The sequence below is a fragment of the Dunckerocampus dactyliophorus genome, chromosome 15 (genome assembly GCF_027744805.1).
Source record: "Dunckerocampus dactyliophorus isolate RoL2022-P2 chromosome 15, RoL_Ddac_1.1, whole genome shotgun sequence".
NCBI lineage: Eukaryota > Metazoa > Chordata > Actinopteri > Syngnathiformes > Syngnathidae > Dunckerocampus > Dunckerocampus dactyliophorus.
The window spans coordinates 22,622,293-22,648,195 of record NC_072833.1 but is presented as its reverse complement, the minus strand read 5'-3'; the positions used below and the strand labels follow the sequence as shown (position 1 = coordinate 22,648,195).

Genomic DNA, 25,903 nt, shown 5'->3' with positions numbered 1-25,903 from the left:
CAGTACATGTCCAGGCTCGTCTGAAGTTTGCTAGAGAGCATTTGGATGATCCAGAAGAGGATTGGGAGAATGTGATATGGTCACATGAAACCAAAATAGAACTTTTTGGTAGAAACTCAACTTGTCGTGTTTGGAGGAGAAAGAATGCTGAGTTGAATCCAAAGAACACCATACCTACTGTGAAGCATGGGTGTAGAAACATCATGCTTTGGGGCTGTTTTTCTGCAGAGGGACCAGGACGACTGATCCGTGTAAAGGAAAGAATGAATGGGGCCATGTATCGTGCGATTTTGAGTGAAAACCTCATTCCATCAGCAAGGGCATTGAAGATGAAACGTGGCTGGGTCTTTCAGGATGATAATGATCCCAAACACACCTCCTGTGCAACGAAGGAGTGGCTTCGGAAGAACCATTTCAAGGTCCCGGAGTGACCTAGCCAGTCTCCAGATCTCAACCACATAGAAAATCTTTGGAGGGAGTTGAAAGTCCGTGTTACCCAGCGACAGCCCCAAAACAACACTGCTCTAGAGGAGATCTGCATGGAGGAAAGGACCACAATACCAGCAACAGTGTGTGAAAACCTTGTGAAGACTTACAGAAAATGTTTGATCTCTGTCATTGTCAACAAAGGGTATATAACAAAGTATTGAGATGAACTTTTCTTATTGACCAAATACTTATTTTCCACCATAATTTGCAAATAAATTATTTAAAAATCAGACAATGTGAGTTTCTGGATTTTTTTTTTTCTCATTTTGTCTGTCATAGTTGAGGTACACCTATGATGAAAGACGAGAGCAGGTTCACCCTGAGCACCTGTGATAGACGTGAAAGAGTCTGGAGAAGACAAGGAGAACGTTATGCTGCCTGCAACGTCGTTCAACATGACAGGTTTGGTGGTGGGTCAGTGATGGTCTGGGGAGGCATATCCATGGAGGGATGCACAGACCTCTATTGCCTAGGAAATGGTGCTCTGACTGCCATAAGGTATTGAGATGAAATCCTTGAACCCATTGTCAGACCCTACGCTGGTGCAGTGGGACCTGGGTTCCTCCTAATGCACGACAATGCCCGACCTCACGTGGCAAGAGTGTGCAGGCAGTACCTGGAGGATGAAGGAATTGAAACAATTGAATGGCCTTCACGAGCCCCTGACTCAAACCCAATAGAACATCTCTGGGACATTATGTTTAGGTCCATTAGGCGCCGCCAGGTTGCTCCTCAGACTGTACAACAGCTCAGGGATGCCCTCACACAGATCTTGGAGGAAATGCCACAAGACACCATCCGTCGTCTCATTAGGAGCATGCCGCAACGTTGTCAAGCATGCATACAAGCTCGTGGGGGCCACACAAGATACTGAAAAGCATTTTGAGTTGCAGAAATTAAGTTTTGGAAAAAATGGACTAGCCTGACATCTTCACATCTTCATTTCACTCTGATTTTATGGTGTCTACACAATTGAGCCCTCTGTAGGCTGAAAACTTTTATTTCCATTAAAAGACTTGGCATCCTTTTGTTCCTAAAACACTGCCCTGTCGTTATTTGTATAGATATCCAACTTCATATTGAGATCTGATGTATCTAATGTGTTTCTTTAAAGTGCTCCTTTCATTTTTGTGAGCAGTGTATATATATATATATATACTGCTCAAAAAATTAGAGGAACACTTGGAAAACACATCAGATCTAAACTGGGGGAAAAATGATCTTGAATATCTTTCCTGATAATAAGTGGGTGATGTATTAGTAACAAAATGATGCCACATCATTTGATAGAAATGAAAATGATCACCCTATAGAGGGGGGAAATCAAAGACACCCCAAAAATGAAAGTGAAAAAATGATGCAGCACACTGGTCCATTTTGCTAAAATGTCATTGTAGCAACTCAAAATGATTCTCAGTAGTTTGTGTGGCCCCCACGTGCTTGTACGCATGCCTGACAACGTCGGGGCATGCTCCTAATGAGACTACGGATGGTGTCCTGGGGGATCTCCTCCCAGATCTGGACCAGGGCATCCATGAGCTCCTGGACAGTCTGAGGAGCAACCTGGCGGCGCTGGATGGACCTAAACATAATGTCCCAGAGGTGTTCTATTGGGTTTAGGTCAGGTGAACGTGGGGGCCAGTCAATGGTATCAATTCCTTCATCCTCCAGGAACTACCTGCATACACTAGCCACATGAGGTCGGGCATTGTCGTGGACCAGGAGGAACCCAGGTCCCACTGCACCAGCGTAGGTTCTGACAATGGGTCCAAGGATTTCATCCCGATACCTAATAGCAGTCAGGGTGCCGTTATCTAACCTGTAGAGGTCTGTATGTCCTTCCAGGGATATGCCTCCCCAGACCATCACTGACCCACCACCAAACCGGTCATGCTGAATGATGTTGCAGGCAGCATAACGTTCTCCACGGCATCTCCAGACCCTTTCATGTCTGTCGCATGTGCTCAGGTTGAACTTGCTCTCATCAGTGAAGAGCACAGGGCACCAGTGGTGTAGTTGCCAATTCTGGTGGTCTATGGCAAATGCCAATGGAGCTCTACGGTGCTGGGCAGTGAGCTTCTATGGCCCTGTGCAGCTCTTCTGGAGTAACTACCTGTCTCCTGGAATCTCCTCCATGTGTCCAGGTACCGCAATGATGCCCTGGTCCAGATCTGGGAGGAGATCCCCCAGGACGCCATCCATAGTCTCATTAGGAGCATGCCCCGACGTTGTCAGGGCATGCTCTGTATAAATGTGATTATTTATACAGTGGTGTAAATATATTTAGATACTGAATATGGGGTTTTGATGAGCTGTAAGATCACCTTCATTATTAAATTAAGAAATAGGTTCTTGAATTTCACTCTGTGTGTAGTAAACCTATTGCATATGAGTTTAACTTTTTGAAGTGAAGTACTGAAAGAAATGAACTTTTCACAGATATTCAAATTTATTTGTATGTCGCTCTGCTGCCCCCTGTCGGCCGTCTGTTTCAGCGCATGCTGTCCCTGATTGCACGGATGAAACACACCTGCAGACAATTACGCTGACCCTTTATCAGCTGCTGCCAGACAACTGGAGAGTGCCAGTTATTCCTTCGCTAACCTGTGAACCTACAGCCATTCCCGTTCCTCCTGTGGCTTCTAATTGGTCTACCTTTGCCTATCGCCGGACCGGAGAACGTATCGAAGCTAATGCTCAGTATTCTCAGCTGTTTTTTTCCTGCTTTTAATTCGGCAGTGTTTTGTGTTTGTTTTTTCTGGCATTAGCCCTGAGATCTTTTGTTACTCCTGTTCTATATTGTTTGTATTTTTGTATTATTACCTTTTGGTAATAAATTATTTTTTTTCTTATCACGCGCTGTGTGTTCAAAAATCCAAAACTCGGCGTAAGCCGATCGTGACATTATTGAGACACACACCGGTGTGTGTGTGTGTAATGTGAGAGTGACATTTCCTCTTGTTGGAGCATTTTTTATACTTTCTCAAGAAAAGTGATGTCAGTAACACGTTTCCATTTGAAAACCAGTAATCTGATTGAAGGTACTTATCCGAAGTCACTCTGCGTTACTATTTTTCAACAAATAGAAAGCCATAATTGCCGCTGTGACGAGTGTCAACAACAATGGCGGCAGGAGGGAGCTCGGCTTTTGCTAGGTGGAAATACAGTCACTACTTCAAGTCCGTGTCCGACCAAGATAGGAATATTACGGTTCGCTGTACGCTCTGTCCTGGAGACAAACTGTTATCTGCCTTCAATAACACAACATCAAACTTGAAGAAAGATTTGTAGTCGCAGCACGGCACAGTCAAGCTCACGGCGAAAGTTCCTACTGATGGAGCGAAAAGGAGAGCTACGAGTGCAGCAGGTCTGACGCCACTCGAACAACAGCAACTGGACTTCGGTGGAAAATCTGTGAGTGGAGGGGAGTTGAAGAGGTTGGTTGCGCGGTACATCGTGGAGGAAATGCTGCCGCTGAACACGGTTGACGCGCCGTCGTTTCGTGCCATTATACAGAAGATCCCCGCTGCTGTCACTGCCGAGCTTCCTCACAGAACATCATTTTCATCCTACCTGGAGAAGGAGTATGCTGAAATGCAACGTAATATCAAGATTGCGATGAATAATGTCGACTTTGTGTCAACTGCTGTTGATATTTGGACGGCGAATAGCAGGAGTTATATGGGAGTGACGCTGCACTGCATCGGTAGATGCTCATTGGAGCGCAAAAAGGCTGCATTGGCGTGCAGGAGAAGTCGTGGCAGGCATGCTTATGATGTTATTGGTGCCGAAATTGAAAACATTCACTCTGCGTATGGACTGCTCAACAAAGCAGTTGCAACAGTGACTGATAATGGATCCAACTTTGTCAAGGCGTTTCACGTTTATCATGAGATGATGATGAGAATGAAACGGAGGAGGTCGTGTCCAATCCCACTGATGACGACGATTATGATGTCACTTATTTAAATGTGTCAAGCGTCCCCTCAGATGAAAATGAGAGTGATGGCCAGCTGTCTCTCCCCCCCACACCACAGGTGTGCTTCTCACACAATCAACATCATCTCCACTTCTGATGTAGAGACATTTTTGACATCTAAGTCAGAAGCCAAGGCTAGCATAGCAAAGTGCGCAGCTGTTTGGACCAACTCAAGCAGATCATCTATTGCATCCGAAATCAGCAAAAGAAAACTCCTGGTACCTACATCCACAAGGTGGAACTCCTTTTTTGATGCTGTAAGGAGAATTACTGACATCCCCATGAGTGAACTGAATACTCTGTCCACCAAGCTGGGAGTTAAATGCTTCAAAGATAAGGAGTACCAATTCCTGCATGAGTACTGCACCGCCATGAAGCCACTGACAGCTGCACTCGACATTTTACGAGGCGACTGTCCTTATGGGACTTTACTATCAACACTTTTGATGCAGAAGACCCTAGCTGTGAAAGACTCCCTTTCCAGAACAACTGCTGGCCTTCCAGATGCCATAGTGCTGATATGTTCTGTCCTTAAGCTAGTTAATGTTTATTTCATGACGCTTTTCATGATCATGGCTATTGAGTAACATAGAAAACATTTAAGTGTGTATATATAACATTAGACAAAAAGCAAAAACAGTATTAAATCCATAAAATTGAGCCCACGTTAGTCATGTTTTGCAAGTAATTTAATGACAAATGGCCTTGTCTTTAACATCTGAATTATAGTTTCAGGCTATCCAGACCTGTTTTGCTGATGTGCTGGACGACGAAGATGCCCTCCTTGCAGATGTCAGTTGTCCAAAATTCAAGCTCAGATGGCTGAGAGATGCAGGTAGGAGGGAGAGAATAAAACAACTTCTGACATCTGAGTGCAGCAAAACTGGTCCTGCAACACCAAAACTATGTGCCCACCACCTCTGCCGGCCAAGGTGAGATGGACTTTTTCAGTTTTGAGGCCGAGCCTGAGGAGACGTTTTCAGCAGAAAAGGAAGTCATGGAAGAAAATCTTTTTGAAGTATAACACTCCAACCCCATCAAGTGCTCCTGTGGAGCGGCTTTTCAGTCTGGGAGGTCTGGTCCTGACCCCAAAAGAAATACTGTGGACCCTCTACAGTTTGCATACCGCCAGAACCGGTCCACTGATGATGCAGTCAACACTGCCATCCACACAGCCCTTTCTCACCTACAGGGCCAGGACACATATGTCAGAATGCTATTTATAGACTGTAGCTCTGCATTCAATACAGTCAGCCCCCATAAACTCACAGATAAGATCCTCACACTTGACCTGTCACCCTCCCTCTGTAACTGGGTGTTTAACTTTCTCACAGGCAGGCCCCAGTCAGTCAGAGTCCACAATCGCACATCCAGCTCAAGAATTGTGAGCAGTGGGACCCCACAGGGGTGTGTGCTGAGTCCGCTCCTCTACACGCTCTTCACCTACGATTGCATGGCCTCCCAGAACAACACCAGCATCATTAAATTTGCGGATGACACTACAGTCATCGGCCTGATCACTGGTGGTGTTGAAACATCATACAGAAGAGAGGTGGCGGACCTCATAGCTTGGTGTCGTGATAACAATCTCCTTCTCAATACAGATAAGACTAAAGAGATGATCATCGACCCAAGAACAAGGGAAAAGGAGCCGCATAGACCCCTGTTTATTGATGAGACTGAGGTAGAGAGGGTGAAAACCTTCAAGTTCCTTGGCACACACATCAGCGAGGACCTCACCTGGTCTCACAACACCCAAACATTTATCAAGAAGTCCCAAAGGAGACTGTACTTCCTGAGGAGACTGAGGAAATTTGGCATGCCCACCACAATCCTGAGTTGCTTCTATAGGTGCACTATGGAAAGTGTCCTTACCGCCTCCATCACTTACACTTGGTTTATGGCTCATGACTACGGTCATTTTAACACAAAGAAAAGTAATGAAATTAAGAAGAGATTTCAATGCGTGCAAACTAGTTTAAGGGCGACTACGATGAGGAAGGGAGCTCACAGCGCTGGATACGTCAGCCAATGAGATGAGAGCGTAGGCGGTGTCCCGATCATCAGCCAATGACATGAGAGCGTAGGCGGTGCTCCAATAATCAGCCAATGAGAGCGTGAAGCGTCAGAAGGCGTCACCAAGTGTACTCCTTTAGTCTCTCTGTCACTTGCACCGACTTGACGCTTTGTAAGATGGAATTCCTTTCGTAATACGATGCAAAAACTTTACATAAATTCTTTACGTTCAGTGGAATTTACGTAAAAGGAGGTTTACGTTATGCAAGGTACTACTGTATTTATGTTTCTTATGTTCTTATTCATTTTCTTGTGTTTTCTTTCTTTTTTGGGAGAATGAACAGAATAAGAATTTCATTGCATAGCAGAACTACTTGTTTTACTGTGCATATGACAATAAAACTCTTGAATCTTGAAATAGACTTTCTGACAAGAGGTTTGAGAAGCTTCTGTTCATGAGGTACAGCCATTGATTTGATCACGCCTCTCCATTGTTTCATTCATAGCATGCAGTTACCACAGAAGTAACAGAAAAATTGAAACATGATGTTTCCCAGTTTTGTTGTGCATTACCACTCCGGTTCATTGTTTAGAAAACTTGTTCAAAGCAATTTCTAGAGTTTTATTAACAATGTGGAAGTTAAGTTTTGCTTTGTTGGAGATGCAATTCTCCACAACCTTCTAAAGGTCAAAGAACCACTTTGGAAAATTAATTAAGCCAATTTCAGCTCCCCCTTGCGTGCTCTTTAATCTCCAGTTATGAGAAGGAAGAAATACTCTCACACCAAATTAGATTTTTTCAAAATGTATTGAAGCTGCTGACCATGCCTGGTGCCAGCTGTGGCTAACAGTTTTCTGTTTAACCTTTGACACACTTAAACAGATGTTAATCATTCACTAAGTTATTAGACTAATTGATTAAACAGTTACGGTATATCCATACTGTACTTATTTTAAGACACTCAACAATAATTTAATCAATAGACATCAATGCAAAGTTATTCTAAAATCTACATGTAATAATTATTTACCCACTCAGTAATTTGTTTTTTTTCCCTACAGCTTGTCGAATATAAATTGTTAAAAGCAAGTTTAAGTTACTTGAAGATGTAGTCTGTATCCCTGTTTTATTTAAAAGTATTTGTGTGGTGATGCCAAGAAACACAGTATATATTTTTTACATTTTTATAAAAACATGTCCAAGTTAAGCTGACGTCAAGTGAGACTTTTTTTTTTTAAATAAACATTTCTTTTCGATTTTGTATTGAAGTTCAACTTCATATACATTGCTGCTGATGCACTAATAAAAATAAGTGTTAATAAGACCCGTTGTCGTTCTGTCGTGAAGGGTAGTGTTGCAGGCAGCCGCTGTAAGTAACTGAAAAAGTAACTAGTAGTGTAACTTAGTTACTTCCGAAATAATCTGCAAGGTACTTTTTAATTCAGTAATCAGTAGTCAGTAATCGGATTACTTTTTTTTACGAACTGTGGCAACACTGCTCAAGCAATAGAAAGTGATCACAGATGAACTCACTGACACGCACACGATTGAAGCGCTTCATCAATGCCGCCACCGTGTGGAGACAACAAGAACTCGCAAAATAAATCAAACAGTCAAGTTTATTTTATTTAAATATCAACTCATCAGCATTTGTGCATGAGGTCAGAGGTCCGCTTGCTATTTTGCACTGTTTGTCAAGACCCAACGCCGAGGACACAACAATGGTTGGCATCAACAGCACACACACACACACACACACACACACACACACACACACACACACTTGTTCGGGTTTCATGTTAGAGTCACCTGTCCTTTGACCTGCATGAAATAGGAAGAGCGTGAAAGACGCTGTGGAATGATGCGATGCTGTGAACATGAACATTGTGGTCTCCTGGCAGCGTCAGAACCAGTCAGCTGACAGTGTTACACGTTGTAGGCGTAGTCGGCCACGTAGTCCTTTAGTCTGTTGGGCAGGGGCAGGTCCCGGACCCGCCCTGCGCTTCTGTTGATGGCGACGCGACACAGGTGCTGCAGCGGCGGGATGGTGGCGTAGGCTGGGCGGGTGAGGAGCAGCGGCACCGTTCCGTTCGGCGGTGTGGAGGGCTGAGACTTGGGCGCCTTCTTGTGGCCAGTCCTGGACAGCTTGACGTAGTGCTCCACCAGGTGGACCACGCTGTCAAACTGCTTGAGTTTTGGTCTGACCAGAAGCACCGAGTCCAGCTTGAACTTGCCGTGTTGGTACTCGATACGGAGGTTGGTGGGACCCGCCGACGTCATGGCGGAGATGGTGAACAGGTAGTCCCTCTGAGAGCTGTCCCGCACCAGGAAGGTTCCCTCGGCGGCGTCCTGCAGGATCTCTTTGGCCTCGTTGGCGCTCAGGCTGCCCCAGTACCAGCCTGAAACCACAAGCGCAGAAGACTTGACAGACTGAGAGCCTTTCACAATGAAGCTGACTTTGCAACCGAGGTCTCCAACCTGTGCTGTTCAGCTCCTTCATGGCCAAGGAGACGCGGCTCTCGTCACACTCCACAGGCCCCCTGGAGGTCGCCGCCCCTCCTGGGTCGCTCTCGATGGCGTCGGGTGACTCGGAGGACTGGCAGGTCATTGGACGCGTCCAGCCTTCAGTGGCTCAGACATGGGACGACCACCAGGACCAGGAAGATGCCTCTGGAGAACAAAAACATCACAATTCATAATATGATTATTAATATTAATAAAAATATATACAATTAATGACAGAATACATCTTTCCATGTTTGTGAAAGTGCTGAAAGACATGGTTGACAGTAAAAAGTTGAACAGTGACAGGTTTCAAGAATAAATAATAAACTCTGTTAGCAGCTAAGCGAGCATGCTACGAGCACAATGTTGTCATTTTAAAGCACTTGAACGATCGGTTTTACAACCTGCACACTCAGGAACTTCTTTGTCTCTCGTTGGGCTCTGGTACCGCCTCGTTCAGGACTCACTTGAAGGTCCGAACTTCCCAGAACGTCCTCTGTGCGCGCGTCCAGTCGTCAACCGCTACCGTCTTTTTAACTCCTTCTTTATTCATGATGCTGGCGAGGTTTTAATGTTTATTCCAACTCGTTGGCTCGGTCCGCTTCGTCTCCCAACATGCAGCAGTGATCAGAACCGACGCCAGAAACAAAACAACAGCAGTATTTCCAGGAACTTTCCAGGAACATGGTCACGTGGTCCGAGAGGAACTGACGGAAGCGAATGCACGTGCGCTAGCGAGGGGACAAAAATCACATTTATTTTCCTGTTTGCGCAATAAATCACGACTCATCATTCCATCAAAATTAAGTGAAAATTATGTAATTTATTGTTTTATGTTTTGACATATTTACTGTTTATTTACATTATCCTGCGCGATATCAAGGTTGACCCCCAGATGGCAGCACGTCAGCAGCTGAGTCTGCCAGGAAGAATCGTAGAAGAAGCAGAATAACAGGAAGCGAACAGGCGGGCTGGCGGGTACTTTGATTCGTCTTGTTGCTTTAGTCCTTTTAGTTGTCGTATTGGTAAGAAACGTCAATCACATTCATTTTTATGGTTTTATGTTTTCACTGACTTAATGCTTATGTTATGTTACAGTAGTTTCCACCATTTTTGTACATTGCTATTGATCAGTTGTCGATCCGCCAACTAACGTTATACGTTAACGTCCCGTTCAGTAAAAAGTTCCAATCGTTTTTTCCCAATGCCTGTACATGTTTATCATGAAATTGCACAGTATTTAAACTGTTACTTTAATGTGGAAAAATTACTACATCGCAGCGCCACCTGGCGGTCGTATGCACTCATGGAGGCGACAGAGAGCAGATTCGCTCACCTGCTGAAGCCCATCAGGGAGCTCACTGACAACTGGGACATCGACCTGGCATCTGAATTAAACGACTACTTGGAGGAGGTGACTTTGGCGGTGTGAAAACGCCTTTCACTGATGAACATGTTGTCAAGGTGTGCGTGTGTGTTGCAGTTGGACGAGATGTGCATCACATTTGATGGCAAAACCCGCCTGGACTTTGCAGAGGCGGCGCTGCTCATCCAAGGCTCAGCCTCCATCTACAGCAAGAAGGTCAGGAGTGTACAGTTTCGGTTGGACGGGCGCTATATAGCAAATAAAAATAACTTCACCTTCCAGCCAACTAGAATGAAGCTTTTGAAACTTAATGACGATGTTGTTGCAGGTGGAGCTGCTCCACAGTCTGGTTTACCGGACTTTGGAGTACATCAACGACAGGAACAAGAAGTGAGCATCTTCAGGCCGACTGTCACCTTTGACATTTTCCTTCCTTCAACGTGTTCTCTCCCGACAGACGAAGCAAACAAGCCACAACGTGCGAGGATGCCGACACAGATGAAGCAACGTCCAAAGAAGACGAGGTAAGAAACAGGAAGTGGGTGTTGCTGCTGGGGTCTTTATTGATGTCTGCTTGATGCGTGCAGTTCTCGCTCGTGGACATCAACGTGACGGACACCTCGGACAAGGCGGACATGAACACGGTCAGATGTTCTTGCAAGCAACAGCAGCAACTGTTTGTGTCGCTCGCACTGACTTCTTTTTTCCTGTCAGCCGGTAAAGGTGACTCCGCTTCCTCCAGAGTCTCTGATTGCTCCCGAAAACCACGACAAGCAGAAGCTGCCCCTCATCAGGTGGGTGGCATCTTCCTCCCGTGTGGCACCACATGTGACCTGGTGGTGTCAGCTGCTGTCTTTTTGTGTTTCACAGTGTGAAAGGTGAAATTGTGTGCAGCCAGAAGGACTTCTGGATAAATCTGTTCCTCCCAGGACACCGGGACATGATCCTCCTCAATCAGGGCGCCAAGTCTAGCACGCCTCACTTAGACCAGAACCTGCAGCTTGTCGCCATGTCAGTTGGTGCCAATTTTGGAGACATAGCCGAGGAGAGCGTGCCTCCTGTGGACGACGTGATGGACGTGGAGCAGGAAGCAGAGGAGCACGTGGAGAGGCAGCAGGTTTGCAAGAACATATTTGAAGTGTGTGTCTTATAATCTCTAAGGTGCATATTTTTTGACGCTCAGGCTCCGAGTGAACCTCGCATGATTCGACCACGGCAGCAGGTTGTCGCTGAGGAGGCGGAGCTACCTGCCGTACGCAGACCTCACCCTTGCTTGCGTATCTGGTCGTGCGAGACGGTCTGTGCACATCGTTTGCTTCTCCTTTCAGGTCACCGCGTGGACGCTTCACGACCCATACGCCACCGAGCTCAACAAGAAGGGCGAGAAGGCCATCAAGTTAGGTAAGGGGTTTGGCGACGTGGTCACTTGGTGGTTCTTGGCGGGTCTGACATCCGCTTGCTCTTCAGGAAAGTGCTACGAGGTTCCCGCGGGTCTGGACGACGGAGGGAAGAGGAAACGAAAGCGCGCGGCTCCCCTGCAGGACTTCTGTCGATGGTTCAAACGAAACTGTAAGACATCCGGTCGCGTCCGCGTGTGAGGCGTCGTTGCCTAAAAGCTTCTCGTTCTTGCAGACGATCCTCCCGATTCCAAGTTGAGGAAGGGGCCCACGTTCATCGGCATGTGTCGCATGATCACGTGATGTTTGCTAACGTGTTAGCATAGCTTTCACTCACAATGGTGTCACACATTGATGATCAAATCGACCATTTCTTCTTTCAGACCTAAACTACGTTTATCTCAGCACCATCAAAAGCAAGCTGAGCTCTCGCAAGAGAATCAACAGGAAACAAGTCAGTGCTTGCTTCATCCTCACCTTTTCTTGATGTCACTGGGCGGGACTAAGGGGTGTGACATCAATGGGAGGAGCTAACGTGTGTATGTGTGATGTCACAGGGCGTGTTTGTGACTGACGGGGAACTGACGAGAAACTTACTGCAGCTTGAGGAGGTGGGGCCACATGATCATGAGGCGGAGCCTGTGGAGGGCTTCATAGAGCTGGACATGGCAGGTGTGTGTGTGTTCCGCATGAATACATAGATTGTGTGTCTAAGATGTATCAGGTTGGTTTGAAGGTGCAGAAGACCTCTGTGAACATGAACAACTTCCTGTTGAATGTGAGGCAGAAGAAGACGGCGTGCCAGGTGTGCTCCTTGTGTCCTCGCCGTTGTCTTTGTTTCCACTCTGTGCTTGACGTCGGCATTTGTTTGCAGGAGCTCAGCTGACCTACGAAGACCTCGTCAAACTGCGAGTGGTAGGTCTTGACGGTCACTCGTCACCATGACAAGATTAAGGAGCGCACTTTTAGCACGTTAACCAAGACGTGTCTTCCGCGTGGCGGCGTCCAGGAGCAGCTGGTGATCAACTGTCAAGGTTACGTGCAGGAGACAGCGCTGTCTCGACGGGTCAAAGACTGGGAGGACAAGATCCACCCCCAGCTGTCTCAGCAGGTAGTTAGCTGGACCCTACTGTGAGCAGGAAGTAGACTCTTCACACCTGACGCCATTTCCTGTTGCAGGAGGAGCGCGTGCCGTTTGACATTCACCAATACGGCGATAGAATCGTCTCGGCGTTGAACACCGTGGGCCAGCGCCGCTCCTTTTCGTCCATCGTGTCCGGCTTGGACAATTTTGAAGCCTGCAAGTTCCTGCTGGCATCGCTACAGCTGGTAACTCTGACATCATCACTGACATCACGGCATCCCAAAGCAGCGCGGTGTCTGAATTTTTTTTTCTTTTCTATGCACGTTTCAGGCCAACGACAACACGGTGGCCATCGACAGTGTTGATGGTTTGGATGAGAGCTTGGACTCGATGGCGTTGACGCTTATCAGCACACAACGAGCTACCGACAGGTTTAAAAGTCTCCCCGCCAGCACGATGAACACTTCTTGATGACGGGAAGCATCAAAAGACCACCAATGAGCCCCTTCATCATTGATATAGAAAAGGGCTTCATTCATTTCAGACAGCCATTGTTATTAATGTCATTAAATGTTTTTATTAAGCGTACACGTATGTTCATGCATCAGAGAGCATGCGGTGGTTCTTGATGTGGTTCCGCACACTCTCTGTGATCTGCTCCTGGTTCTTCATGCGGTTGTAGTAGTCCACAAAGAGGCCGTCAGGACTCAGCAAGTAGATGAGGATGGTGTGGTCCACGATGTAGTCCCCGTCCTCGTCCTTGGGGCCGGCACTGGCGTAGACCCGGTAGTCCCGGCCCGCCTCCTTCACCTCCTTGGCCGTGCCAGTGAGACCCACCAGGCGAGGGTGGAAGTCTTTGACGTAGCGAGCCAGTGCCGCCACGTCGTCGCGCTCCGGGTCCACTGTGACAAAGACTGGCTGGACCGGAGGCAGAGACAGGTCCCGGTCCAGAGCTTCCACCACAGCGCTCATCTTGTCGAGTTCATCCGGGCAGATGTCGGGACAGTGTGTGAAACCGAAGTACAGCAGCACCCAGTGGCCCAGGAAGTCCCGCTTGGTGCGCCGCCGACCGTTCTGGTCTAGGAGGCTGAAGTTCCCCTGACCCAGAGCTACTTGACGAAGCTGGTCCAAACGCTGTCTCCTGTCTTTCTGCTGCTTCTCTGCATGCACAAAGCCCCACGCCGCCAGCAATCCACCGCCAAACAACAGCGTCACAGCCACACGAGTCCTCAGCTTGACCTGGGCTGACGACCTCTGACCTTGAGACAAGAACCTAGTCTGAGCCAGCAGACCACAGTGGATCCTGAGTGGGCCTTCTGAGGACGTCTGGTGGACTTGAGCACATGCCAGGAAGCTTCCACGGAGACCAGCCATCATACACCTGAACACTGACACACACACACACACCATTATGATCATTATTACTTTTTATCTTTACACTTACACAACTTGTAGCAAGGTCAACTTTACTTTTTGTAGTCCGGACGTGACTTTTTCAAGCTTCGTCGACTTGTGCGGTTACAAAATATGCCTGAAACAAATGCAACCGCTATCCTGATAGCTAAAGCTGTATTAGCAGTTAGCAACTCGCGCTGTTTGGTGGCCCGCACTGCGCATGTCAGTTTCTTCTTCTATTCACACTGCAACACCAGACAGCTGCATGTGCGCACCGCCACCTACTGGTTGAAAGTAGGACTCATTTTTAAAATTCATTCTTCATTGTACACAAGCTTAGTCATAATATTTACTTCATGAAGGTCCGCAATACTAAAAGTAGCTTGTTGAATTATTTTGTTATCAATGTTACTGAATGAATATATGTGAAGAAATATGCACATTATAACTAATCACCTAATGTCAATAATGAAGTGTTACGTTTTTACGGTGTATTTTCCATGCCAAACTGCTCATTCTGCAGAAAAAGAAAATCTAATTCTAATAATTAGAAGTGACATGTCGGGAGTGAAGTGGAGCACAGAGAAGTCATTCAAGTGCTCATTAACACTAACTCATTCACAGCTGACACACAAGACACTCCACACAAGGTGAGCTCCTGAATGTCTTTTTCTGCTAACGATTTAAACTTATTTCTCTCATGCATTTACTGTACTTCACATATTTATATGTAAAGGTGACGTCATACATTACCTTTCATTTACAACCCAAACTTATGATTGACATGTACAATTAAGAGTTAAATGCAAAGATTTTAGTTGTCATTGGTTCACATTTGTATGCCGGCACAGATTAACAAAAGCAACTCTCTGATTGGCTGCAACTGTCATCTTTATTAACTTAAATTTTTTTAAAGAATGTGTACAAAGTGTGTATATGTGTGTGTCACCATGGAAACTATCTTTGGAGGAAATGGTGTCTTCTTCTCAGCTCCTCTGAGAACAAGTCATTAAGTGACACTTGATGCTGTGTGTGTGCATGTGCTGCAAAGCATGATGGGTGCTCACCATCTCTCTGAGATCCGGGAGGAGGCGGCCAGTCGGGAGCGCAGGTGAGAACGCAGCCAGCTGACACTGGAGAACACTTGTTATGTGACACAAGCTTGCATTTCATTGATACCAGTGTGTGTGTTGCAGTGATTAGAGGCCACTGTAAACCTGAACGTGTGTGTTGACATTCATGATGCTTCATGTTTTGTTTGGCCTAGGTCACACTTAGCTTCTTTTTCTTCACATAGTCACATGTCAACTCATCACATCCTTTCTGTCAGTTCTTCTTTCCTGCCGTCCACAGCAGGCGTGAGTCATGAGCAAGAAGACAAGCAGGAGGCCAGGAGGACGTCTCCTCATCCAAAGGAGATGAACAGGAAGGTGCAGGCCCACAGGACTCTGCTGGAGGAGGTCAGTGTCACACAGCGAACCTCTAGAGAACAGCGCTGCCTGATGACATACAATGACAACACAGGTCATGTGACTGTCTTTCACCAGCTGGGTTCTATCGAGGAACGGCTCAGAGAGTCTCTGTGTCTCGACGTCCAACGAAAGCAAGAAGCTGACTTCCTACAAAGAGAAAAGAACCGACAAATGCGGAAGAACCTCTGCTTCCTCAGCCTCAGCCAGAGCGTCGCCAGGTACCAAACGCACACCTCCACGCCACGTGACAACAAAAAATGCCAAAGTCATTGCCATGTTTGTGTTCATGCTCTTACAGACCCTGGGTCAGCAGTTACTTCAGGAAGTTCCCCATGCACATCTATTGCCTCCCTGTCCAGTCAACCAATCACAGAGGCCATAAGTGGGGCCTAAAGAAGACAAGTGGAAAAGGACCTTCTTGATGTAGACGTTTGAAATCATCAAACGACATAACATGACATTTAAAATGATAATCTAATAATCTGTTATGTCGTAATAAAATGTGTTGTAATACAACAGCAAGTGATGTTATTCTGTCAAAATAACAAAGAAAGTCCAGGGCACAACACCGGCAGCAGGTACACATTTTACGTAACTGCGTCATTGTCTTACGTCAAGTGCGTCACTCCGTTGTCCAGCCCTTCTGCTGTGCGTATCCACAACCGAGCACATCATGGTGAGTTTTCCTACTTATTTATCGGCGGCGTAACCTTACAAATGTGACTGAAGACAATATGGAGCTTCCCGGTTAACTTATTGATAAACAGTCATACAGATCATTTTGGAAGATTTAATCATGTTTGCTTTTTCTGCGTGACTGGGCGCTCCGTTAGCCAGCGGGGCTAGCGGCGAGCACATGGGCGTTATGTGCTATCAAGCAGCTTATTTGATTGCTTCAGAGCTGGTTTTAAACATCCTTAAATATCATGTGAAGTAATCAAATGTCTATGAGTTAATATTAAAAGTAATGTAAGCGTTTTATTGTGTCCTTTTGTTTGGTGTGTTCTCATCACTGCTGGTTAGCATGTTAGCTTAGCGCGTCATACTGCCTTTGTGGCTGTCAGCAAGCCGGGAGGGAAAATGACGTAGCAGATTCACATAACGTGGTGACATAAAGAGCTGATCGTCGTTGTACTTAGTACTGTCTTATCATGTGTACTATTTGCCGTATTCCGTTTACTTGTTATGGACTTTGTGGCAAAGCTTCTAGTGCTTTCCAGGATGAATGATGCTGGAGCTCGGATATATTGGCTTCCAAAGTTGTAGCATACATTTTTCTTGATTTGGTTATTTCTCAGCCATGCATTTGCATAAATATAATGTATCATTATTACCATCACACATAAAACACCATAAAAAAGCTGCTAAAACAGCTAAACATCGCACATGTTTATTGATGATGTCTCTGCAGGCGTCCCTGTCCATGGCCCCCGTTAACATCTTCAAGCATGGAGCTGACGAGGAGAAAGCTGAAACTGCTCGTCTGGTGTGTATCTCCTGCCAACTCTTTATCCTCATTGTTATTGTTTGCTAAACCGTGTGTGTTGTACTTGCAGTCGTCTTTTGTGGGTGCCATCGCCATCGGGGATCTGGTGAAGAGCACTCTAGGGCCCAAGGGCATGGTGAGGCATTCACTGAGTCTACATTTGTCCTTCATGAGCTGGCGTAGGCTTTGTGTGACCGCGTCTGTGCTGTCATCGCCAGGATAAAATTCTGCTGGGAGGCGGGAAAGGCGCCGCAGTGACGGTGACAAATGACGGCGCCACTATCCTGAAGGCCATCGGCGTCGACAACCCAGCCGCTAAAGTTCTGGTTGGTGAGTGATGGCGCTTGGTGTCGACCCAGTGGTGGGCGTGGCACAGGACTTACCGTGTGCGTTTATAGACATGTCCAAGGTCCAGGATGACGAAGTCGGCGATGGAACGACGTCCGTCACCGTTCTGGCAGCCGAGCTTCTTCGGGTAAAAATCTGCCAAATCACAATGTCACACTTTCAGTTTATGTAGAAGGTAAGGGCACGTGACCATCTTTGCGATCACATCGATAGGAGGCGGAGCTTCTGATCGCTAAGAAGATCCACCCACAGACCATCATCTCAGGCTGGAGGAAGTCCACGCAGGCGGCCCGTGAGGCTCTGCGGGAGGCGGCTGTGGATCACAGGTGCCCTGCTTCTGTTGGCTCTTCAACATTAACATATATATTAATACCCTCTCCTCGTCTCCATAGCAATGACCCGGCCCGTTTCCAGGAGGACCTCCTGAACATCGCGCGCACCACTCTGTCGTCCAAACTGCTGACCCACCACAAGGACCACTTCTCCCAGCTGGCCGTGGACGCCGTCATGAGGCTGAAAGGCTCGGGCAACCTGGAGGCCATCCACGTCATCAAAAAGCTCGGCGGCAGCCTCACCGACTCCTACCTGGACGAAGGTGAGTGCGCCGCGATCCCCCCCTCAGCTGTGCAGTCACGTGACCGTGTCCTTCCTCAGGTTTCCTGTTGGACAAGAAAATCGGAGTGAACCAACCCAAGAGGCTTGAGAACGCCAATATCCTCATCGCCAACACTGGCATGGACACAGACAAGATCAAGGTGAGGAAGCCCCGCCCCTTCAGCCCTTTTCTTATATTTTAGCAGAACAAACGTGATTTTTGTGACACAGATCTTTGGGTCGAGGGTTCGCGTGGACTCGACGGCGAAGGTGGCTGAGATCGAGCTGGCTGAGAAGGAGAAGATGAAGGAGAAGGTGGAGCGCATCCTCAAACACGGCATCAACTGCTTCATCAACAGGTGACGTCTATACCAACTATTGTTCTTCTGTGGCCACACCCTGCGGCACGCCGTCACGTTGTTGCTCTTCTTCTATGGTGCCAGGCAGCTCATCTACAACTACCCCGAGCAGCTCTTCGCTCAGGCTGGCGTCATGGCCATCGAACACGCCGACTTTGCTGGTGTGGAGCGCCTGGCCCTGGTCACAGGTACGTGAATAATGACTCTGTGTGTGTGTGTGTGTGTGTGTGTGTGTGTGTGTGTGTGTGTGTGTGAAGGTGTATTAAATGTGTGTGTGCGTGTGCAGGCGGCGAGATCACGTCGACCTTCGAGCATCCGGACTTGGTGAAGTTGGGTCACTGCAAGCTGATCGAGGAAGTGATGATCGGCGAGGACACGCTCATTCACTTCTCGGGCGTGGCCATGGGTACGCACGTGCATGCTCGCACGCACACAGACACATGCACGTCGACGTGTTCGCCTGACTTGTGATTTTCCCAGGTGAGGCATGCACCATCGTGCTGCGAGGAGCGACTCAGCAGATTCTGGACGAGGCGGAGCGGTCGCTGCACGACGCCCTGTGTGTGTTGGCGCAGACCGTCAAAGAGCCGCGCACCGTCTACGGCGGAGGTACGAGTGCCCCCTTCAGGCAGTGTAGCGTTGACATGTGACCTCTGACGCCGAGCTGCTGTCTTGTCAGGCTGCTCAGAGATGCTGATGGCCAAGGTGGTCAGCGATTTGGCCAATAAGACGCCAGGGAAGGAGGCGGTCGCCATGGAGTCCTTCGCCAAGGCCCTGATGATGGTAAAGAAAGAAATCGTCATCTCGTTTGCCATCAGCTGACCTTCAGCTTCCTCCTCAGCTTCCCACGATCATCGCTGACAACGCCGGCTACGACAGCGCCGACCTGGTGGCTCAACTGCGCGCGGCGCACCAGGAGAACAAGACCACCTTCGGCTTGAGTGAGTCCACGCGTCACACGATCTCCCTCGTCAGTTTATTGACGCGCACGGCTTATGACCTGAGTGTGACCCGCAGACATGTCGGAGGGTGCTGTGGGCGACATGGCGCAGCTGGGCATCACAGAGTCCTTCCAGGTGAAACGTCAGGTGCTGTTGAGCGCCTCGGAGGCCGCGGAGATGATCCTGAGGGTGGACAACATCATCAAAGCTGCTCCCAGGTCAGTCACATGCTCGCCAAAAGAAGACGGCAAGACCGCACGTTGACACGTTGTTGATGTTTGCAGGAAGAGAGTTCCAGACCACCATCCGTGTTAGAGGAAGAGCGTGATGAAGATGGATGACATGGTCTTTATTTATCTCCACTGTGTAGTTCACGTCAGAGAAATGCTCCTCTTCGGTGGCTAACTGAAGCACTAGCTCTTAGCCACTTAGCATCGCTTGCAAAAGTTTGGATGTCTTTTGTTTTGTTCACAGAAATAAATGAACTTTTCTGTTAGACCTTTTTTGCTCAATGTCTTTCGTATGACATCACTGTATCAAACCAGCAATTAGAGTTTATCAACATTAAGAGTGGATTTGAACACAAACCTTCCTAAAATTATTCTTACTGTTCAACACATGCTCGTGCACGTATATTGATCCCTGCTGGGTGTAGCCGGCGTGCACGTGGCGTCTGATAACCTCATGCGTATCCACTGGCGGTCAGTCTGCAGTGGACCAGCTGAGGCAGACATGGTCAGGTTGCTGCTGCTGCTTCTGTTGTGCCCGTACACCAGCTGGGCCCTGCTCAGGTAAGAAAGGTCCACCCAGTGATGCGTTCAGAGACCTTCGCTGGTGTTGAAGATGTTTGGGGGTGGGGGTTCCTCCAGGGTCCCGCTGAGGCGGGCGCCTTCCATTCGTTCACAGCTGCGGGCCAACGGTCAGCTGCAGGACTTCCTGCGGGATCACCACCCCGACGCCTTCAGCCGCCGCTACGCTCACTGCTTCCCTGCCGGAACGCCGTCGCTGCGCCTCGGGCGTTCCAGCGAGAAGCTCTACAACTTTATGGATGTACGTGAGGCATCACCTTGATCATGGCTGTCTTCTTCACTCAGCCACCAGAGGGCGATGACGAGCAATGTTAGCTGTCACTATGGTGGCTTTACAGTCAGTGCTTCTTAACATCCAAGTCTGCTGTGTGTGTGTGTGTGTGTGTGTGTGTGTCAGGCTCAGTACTACGGTGAAATCAGCCTTGGGACTCCGGAGCAAAACTTCTCTGTGGTCTTTGACACCGGCTCAGCTGACCTGTGGGTGCCATCGTCCTACTGCGTCAGCCAGGCCTGCGGTACCGTATACACACACACACACACACACACACATACAGTTTGACCTCCGCGTGATTCCCACCGAGGAGAAGGTCAGAGCAGTTTGACCACATCTCATGATAAGAGGCCATTGACGTGTGTGTGTGTGTGTGTGTGTGTGTGTGTGTGTGTGTGTGTACACAGCACTGCACAAACGATTCCGAGCGTTCGAGTCAACTTCATTTCGCCATGATGGGCGAACATTTGGCATCCATTACGGATCAGGACACCTGCTTGGAGTCATGGCCAGAGACACGCTGAAGGTCTAGTCTAAGCTGCTCTAGTTCTAGCCTGTTCAAATGTAGGCTGTTCTATTCTGAGGGGTCTTCTACAGGTAGGGGGCGTGACCGTCCTCGGCCAGGAGTTTGGCGAGTCAGTCTACGAGCCCGGTGCCACCTTTGTACTGGCGAGGTTTGACGGCGTTCTGGGGATGGCGTATCCACCCCTGGCGGAGATCCTGGGAAACCCTGTGTTTGACAGCATGATGGCTCAGAAGGGGGTGGAGGCGCCCATCTTCTCCTTCTACCTCAGCAGGTGTAGCCTCACCTCACCAGAGAGCTTCTCAGTAAGTAAAACGTGCTTTGATGAGAGAGAGACGTTTGTGGCTTGCAGGAGGTCGAGTGGCAGCGGCAGCGGTGGCGGCGTGGACGGTGAACTCGTGTTTGGCGGCATTGATGAGGCCTTGTACAACGGACCGATCACATGGCTTCCAGTCACAGCCAAAGGCTACTGGCAGATCAAGATGGACAGGTGCGTGCCTCCCGGTGGTGTCTAAAGGTCAGCGTACTGACATGCTGTGTGGGCGTGTTCCAGCGTGGAGGTCCAAGGCGTAAGTTCCTTCTGTCCTCGCGGCTGCCAGGCCATCGTGGACACGGGTACCTCCCTCATCGCCGGGCCAACCAATGACATCCTCATCCTCCAGCAGCTGATTGGAGCCACGCCCACAAACATCGGAGAGGTGAGAGGTCTAGGGGTGACATCATCAAGCCGTCAGGTCATGTGACTGACTGACTGTGTGCACTGACAGTTCCTCATCGACTGCGCCAGGGTGTCCAGTTTGCCGCGCGTCACTTTCATCCTGGGCGGGATGGAGTACACGCTGACGGCAGAGCACTACGTGAGGAAGGTCAGCATGGTTTTTGTCTTGCATCATGCCTGCTGTGACCAGTCAGGTGACCAAATGTGTGACCCTCAGGAGATGCTGGCTGACAGAGAGCTGTGCTTCAGCGGCTTCCAGGCAGTGGACATTGTCTCGCCACAAGGCCCCCTGTGGATTCTGGGCGATGTATTTCTAAGCGAGTATTACAGCGTCTTTGACAGAGGACAGGACCGCGTTGGTTTTGCGCCGGCTCGCCATCCAGCTGACCATTAAAGTCTGATTTGTCATCAATAAAGGCAACTTCATTGGCGTCTGTCTACATCCTCACACTATCTTCCTGAAGTAAATATACTGCTCAAAAGAATTAGAGGAACACTTCGAAAACACATCAGATCTAAACTGTGGGAAAAATTATGTTGAATATCTTTCCTGATAATAAGTGGGTGATGTATTAGTAACAAAATGATGCCACATCATTTGATAGAAATGAAAATGATCACCCTATAGAGGGGGGAAATCAAAGACACCCCAAAAATGAAAGTGAAAAAATGATGCAGCAGACTGGTCCATTTTGCTAAAATGTCATTGTAGCAACTCAAAATGATTCTCAGTAGTTTGTGTGGCCCCCACGTGCTTGTACGCATGCCTGACAACATCGGGGCATGCTCCTAATGAGACTACGGATGGTGTCCTGGGGGATCTCCTCCCAGATCTGGACCAGGGCATCACTGCGGTACCTGGACGCATGGAGGAGATTCCAGGAGACAGGTAGTTACTCCAGGAGAGCTGGACAGGGCCGTAGAAGGTCCTTCAACCCTCAGCAGGATCGGTATCTGCTCCTTTGTGCAAGGAGGAACAGGATGAGCACTTCCAGAGCCCTACAAAATTGTCTCCAGCAGGCCACTGGTGTGAATGTTTCTGACCAAACAACCAGAAACAGGCTCCATGAGGGCGGCCTGAGGGCCCGACGTCCTGTAGTGGGCCCTGTGCTCACTGCCCAGCACCGTAGAGCTCCATTGGCATTTGCCATAGACCACCAGAATTTTCAACTACACCACTGGTGCCCTGTGCTCTTCCCTGATGAGAGCAAGTTCAACCTGAGCACATGCGACAGACATGAAAGGGTCTGGAGATGCCGTGGAGAACGTTATGCTGCCTGCAACATCATTCAGCATGACCGGTTTGGTGGTGGGTCAGTGATGGTCTGGGGAGGCATATCCCTGGAAGGACATACAGACCCCTACAGGTTAGATAACGGCACCCTGACTGCTATTAGGTATCGGGATGAAATCCTTGGACCCATTGTCAGAACCTACGCTGGTGCAGTGGGACCTGGGTTCCTCCTGGTCCACGACAATGCCCGACCTCATGTGGCTAGTGTATGCAGGTAGTTCCTGGAGGATGAAGGAATTGATACCATTGACTGGCCCCCACGTTCACCTGACCTAAACCCAATAGAACACCTCTGGGACATTATGTTTAGGTCCATCCGGTGCCGCCAGGTTGCTCCTCAGACTGTCCAGGAGCTCACTGATGCCCTGGTCCAGATCTGGGAGGAGATCCCCCAGGACACCATCCGTAGTCTCATTAGGAGCATGCCCCGACGTTGTCAGGCATGCGTACAAGCACGTGGGGGCCACACAAACTACTGAGAATCATTTTGAGTTGCTACAATGACATTTTGGCAAAATGGACCAGTGTGCTGCATCATTTTTTCACTTTCATTTTTGGGGTGTCTTTAATTTCCCCCCTCTATAGGGTGATCATTTTCATTTCTATCAAATGATGTGGCATCATTTTGTTACTAATACATCACCCACTTATTATCAGGAAAGATATTCAAGATCATTTTTCCCCCAGTTTAGATCTGATGTGTTTTCCAAGTGTTCCTCTAATTTTTTTGAGCAGTATATTTTTAGGCCATTGTAGAGCATATATACAGTATATGTCCATTTAGCATTTACATCAACAGAAACGTGTGACGTTCTTCTCTGGTTTTTCAATCACATTGATACCAAGGTTAGTATTTTTTATTAAATCCATTCAAGTATATACTTTTCAGTTCTCTTCTATGTTTATTTTTTTAAAAATATCTGCTTTTTGTTTTGTTGGTCATACTGTTACATTGTTAATGTTGCTATGTCTATATATTGTTATATATATTAACCCAGGGAATACGCCCTTAGACACAGGAAATAATTGATACTGTATATAGGGCATAGGGCATAATTTTACTAAGATTGTTACATTATCTTATTCTGTATTTATTTATTAAATTAGTAACACTATCGGTAATATTGTATTTACGCTACTTGGTATTTACTTGTTATTGGATTGATGCCAAAATTTCAGTGCGGCTGATGCTCACAGGAAATAGCCGTGACACACTTCCTGGTCGTGCGTCGTGTGGTGGAAGCGCCGGTCTAGGATCAGTTTGCTCGGGCTCTTGCTCCACCACGAGCCTTCTTGGCAGTTCTGAGACATATACACTATCCGCGGGAAACTCGACAAACAAACTAAGGAAACTTAGGACGAGCCGCAAGAGCAGAGTTGACATTCTGTACTTTTATTTGCGAGTAAGTTTACTGTCGGTGTCATTACTTTAGCTGACTACTTGTTGCTGTAAGCTGCTTTCAACAAGAGTGGCTAGCATTATGCTGTTAGCTTGGCGCGGATAAGCTAACTAGCACGCAGGTTAAGGCACAGTTTATCTGGCACTATTTTTTTTTTTTTTTACAAACACTTAACAGCTTGTGCGTTTAGAATGGTGTTTTTGAAGGGATCAGTGCTTTCAGGGGACGTGAGTAGTTGTTTACAGTAAACGGGCCCACAAGCATTATTTTGTACATGTACTCACTTTGTCAGTTTTAAATAGTGTACTACTTCACTGATGAGACAGTAACTATGGCAACATCATTTGTATCCTAATGTTTCGTAGCAGCATGCCGTCCAATGTGGAGATCAAGGCCAAGGTCAGCGACCCTCAGCAGTTCGCCAAGACAGCGTCTGAGCTCAGCCAATCACAAGGCAGCATCATCAGACAGCACGACACCTTCTTCACCTGCTCCCAAGGACGACTCAAACTGAGGGACTTCATGGTGCGTCCAACATGAGGAATGACGTCCAATCGTTAGACGTCAGCATTTGTTTGTTTTTAGAACGGCTCGGGTCAGCTGATCTTCTATGAGCGTCCTGACACTGATGGACCCAAACTGTCTCGCTACTCTATCAGTCCCACCTCAGACCCCCCCAGTCTCAAGGTACACACACTCCCTGCGTGTGTCTGTATATGTGTGTTCACATTGTTACTGCATGTCCTCAGGCTGTGCTGTCAGACGCGCTTGGGCTCAAAGGTGAGGTGCGGAAGGAGCGCCGTCTCTTCCTAATTGGCCAAACTCGAGTTCACCTGGACGTGGTGGAAGGACTTGGACACTACATGGAGCTGGAGGTCTTACTCGAACTACAAAATAAGCTGCAGTGTTTGTTTTCTAGTTTGTCTTACCTGTCTGTCTTCAGGTGGTGATGCGTCCAGATCAGACGCTCGAGGACGGACAGCAGGTGCGTTTGTTTTCCTCACCCTCTGACCAGTGGCGTTCAGCATCAGAGCAGTGTCTTGTTTGCTGGCAGGTGGCAGAGGGTCTGATGGAGCAGCTGGGCGTGGCCAAGGAGAGTCTGGTGACAGGTGCCTACGTGGACCTGCTGCTGGAGGGACGCACTGAGACGTAAATTAAACACACCAGCACAAACCACTAATAACAAACATGTAAAATCTTTGTTTTTTTTTACTAAATAAATCAACCGTGAACAATCAAAAGTTGTTTTGTGTTTGAATGGACAATATTAAATAGACTTAGTGAATCAATTAGTCGCTGTACCAGGAAGCAGCCAGCAGAGGGCGGTATTGATCGTACCATAGCGATTCTACGTGCTCTCACTAATCGCTCTGACCAACACACCACACTTGATAACATTGATTAATATAAATAGTGATTATCTAAATAAACAATGTTCCCAAAGCTTTATTAGGTT

The 25,903-nt window shown here is 47.8% G+C and overlaps 5 protein-coding genes across 9 annotated transcripts; 3 read left to right on the top strand and 2 right to left on the bottom strand.

The window, feature by feature from the left end:
• Positions 1-7,424: 7,424 nt before the first annotated feature.
• On the bottom strand, positions 7,425-9,668 carry socs2 (suppressor of cytokine signaling 2). The gene is made up of 3 exons (XM_054752680.1): positions 9,395-9,668; positions 8,964-9,155; positions 7,425-8,884 (listed from the first exon to the last, which is right to left on the bottom strand). The coding sequence occupies exons 2-3, from the start codon at positions 9,091-9,093 to the stop codon at positions 8,412-8,414; spliced, it is 603 nt and encodes a 200-aa protein (XP_054608655.1). The 5' UTR covers positions 9,094-9,155; positions 9,395-9,668; the 3' UTR covers positions 7,425-8,411.
• Positions 9,458-13,449, top strand: ncaph2 (non-SMC condensin II complex, subunit H2). Of its 4 annotated transcripts, none has more exons than XM_054752676.1 (19): positions 9,458-9,968; positions 10,272-10,404; positions 10,474-10,572; positions 10,685-10,746; positions 10,814-10,880; positions 10,944-11,000; positions 11,071-11,150; positions 11,227-11,473; positions 11,540-11,608; positions 11,685-11,757; positions 11,824-11,925; positions 11,989-12,033; positions 12,137-12,207; positions 12,311-12,425; positions 12,490-12,558; positions 12,628-12,668; positions 12,763-12,864; positions 12,933-13,082; positions 13,168-13,448. In XM_054752676.1, the coding sequence occupies exons 2-19, from the start codon at positions 10,297-10,299 to the stop codon at positions 13,306-13,308; spliced, it is 1,698 nt and encodes a 565-aa protein (XP_054608651.1). In that variant the 5' UTR covers positions 9,458-9,968; positions 10,272-10,296; the 3' UTR covers positions 13,309-13,448. The 4 variants fall into 4 exon arrangements, with proteins under 4 accessions (XP_054608651.1, XP_054608650.1, XP_054608649.1 ...); XM_054752675.1 differs by having other exon boundaries at positions 9,459-10,015; XM_054752674.1 differs by lacking the exon at positions 9,458-9,968 and having other exon boundaries at positions 10,057-10,404; positions 12,496-12,558; positions 13,168-13,449.
• Positions 9,661-14,464, bottom strand: LOC129167955 (protein SCO2 homolog, mitochondrial). 2 transcript variants are annotated; one of them, XM_054752678.1, is made up of 3 exons: positions 14,308-14,464; positions 9,853-14,225; positions 9,661-9,721 (listed from the first exon to the last, which is right to left on the bottom strand). In XM_054752678.1, coding segments are annotated over exons 1-2 (792 nt in total). In that variant the 5' UTR covers positions 14,309-14,464; the 3' UTR covers positions 9,661-9,721; positions 9,853-13,434. The 2 variants fall into 2 exon arrangements, with proteins under 2 accessions (XP_054608653.1, XP_054608654.1); XM_054752679.1 differs by lacking the exon at positions 9,661-9,721 and having other exon boundaries at positions 12,894-14,218; positions 14,308-14,462.
• A 1,857-nt stretch (positions 14,465-16,321) lies between these two features.
• cct2 (chaperonin containing TCP1, subunit 2 (beta)) lies at positions 16,322-19,928 on the top strand. Its single transcript, XM_054752677.1, has 16 exons — positions 16,322-16,380; positions 17,116-17,190; positions 17,261-17,326; positions 17,409-17,520; positions 17,589-17,665; positions 17,752-17,864; positions 17,931-18,133; positions 18,193-18,293; positions 18,364-18,491; positions 18,576-18,679; positions 18,778-18,897; positions 18,972-19,100; positions 19,171-19,274; positions 19,333-19,432; positions 19,509-19,650; positions 19,717-19,928. Exons 1-16 carry the CDS (start codon positions 16,378-16,380, stop codon positions 19,745-19,747), a joined length of 1,608 nt encoding a protein of 535 aa, XP_054608652.1. The 5' UTR covers positions 16,322-16,377; the 3' UTR covers positions 19,748-19,928.
• A 92-nt stretch (positions 19,929-20,020) lies between these two features.
• Positions 20,021-22,147, top strand: nots (nothepsin). Its single transcript, XM_054800715.1, has 9 exons — positions 20,021-20,223; positions 20,302-20,482; positions 20,639-20,756; positions 20,920-21,038; positions 21,110-21,309; positions 21,388-21,525; positions 21,589-21,733; positions 21,803-21,901; positions 21,971-22,147. The coding sequence occupies exons 1-9, from the start codon at positions 20,117-20,119 to the stop codon at positions 22,145-22,147; spliced, it is 1,284 nt and encodes a 427-aa protein (XP_054656690.1). The 5' UTR covers positions 20,021-20,116.
• The last annotated feature ends 3,756 nt before the right edge of the window (positions 22,148-25,903 follow it).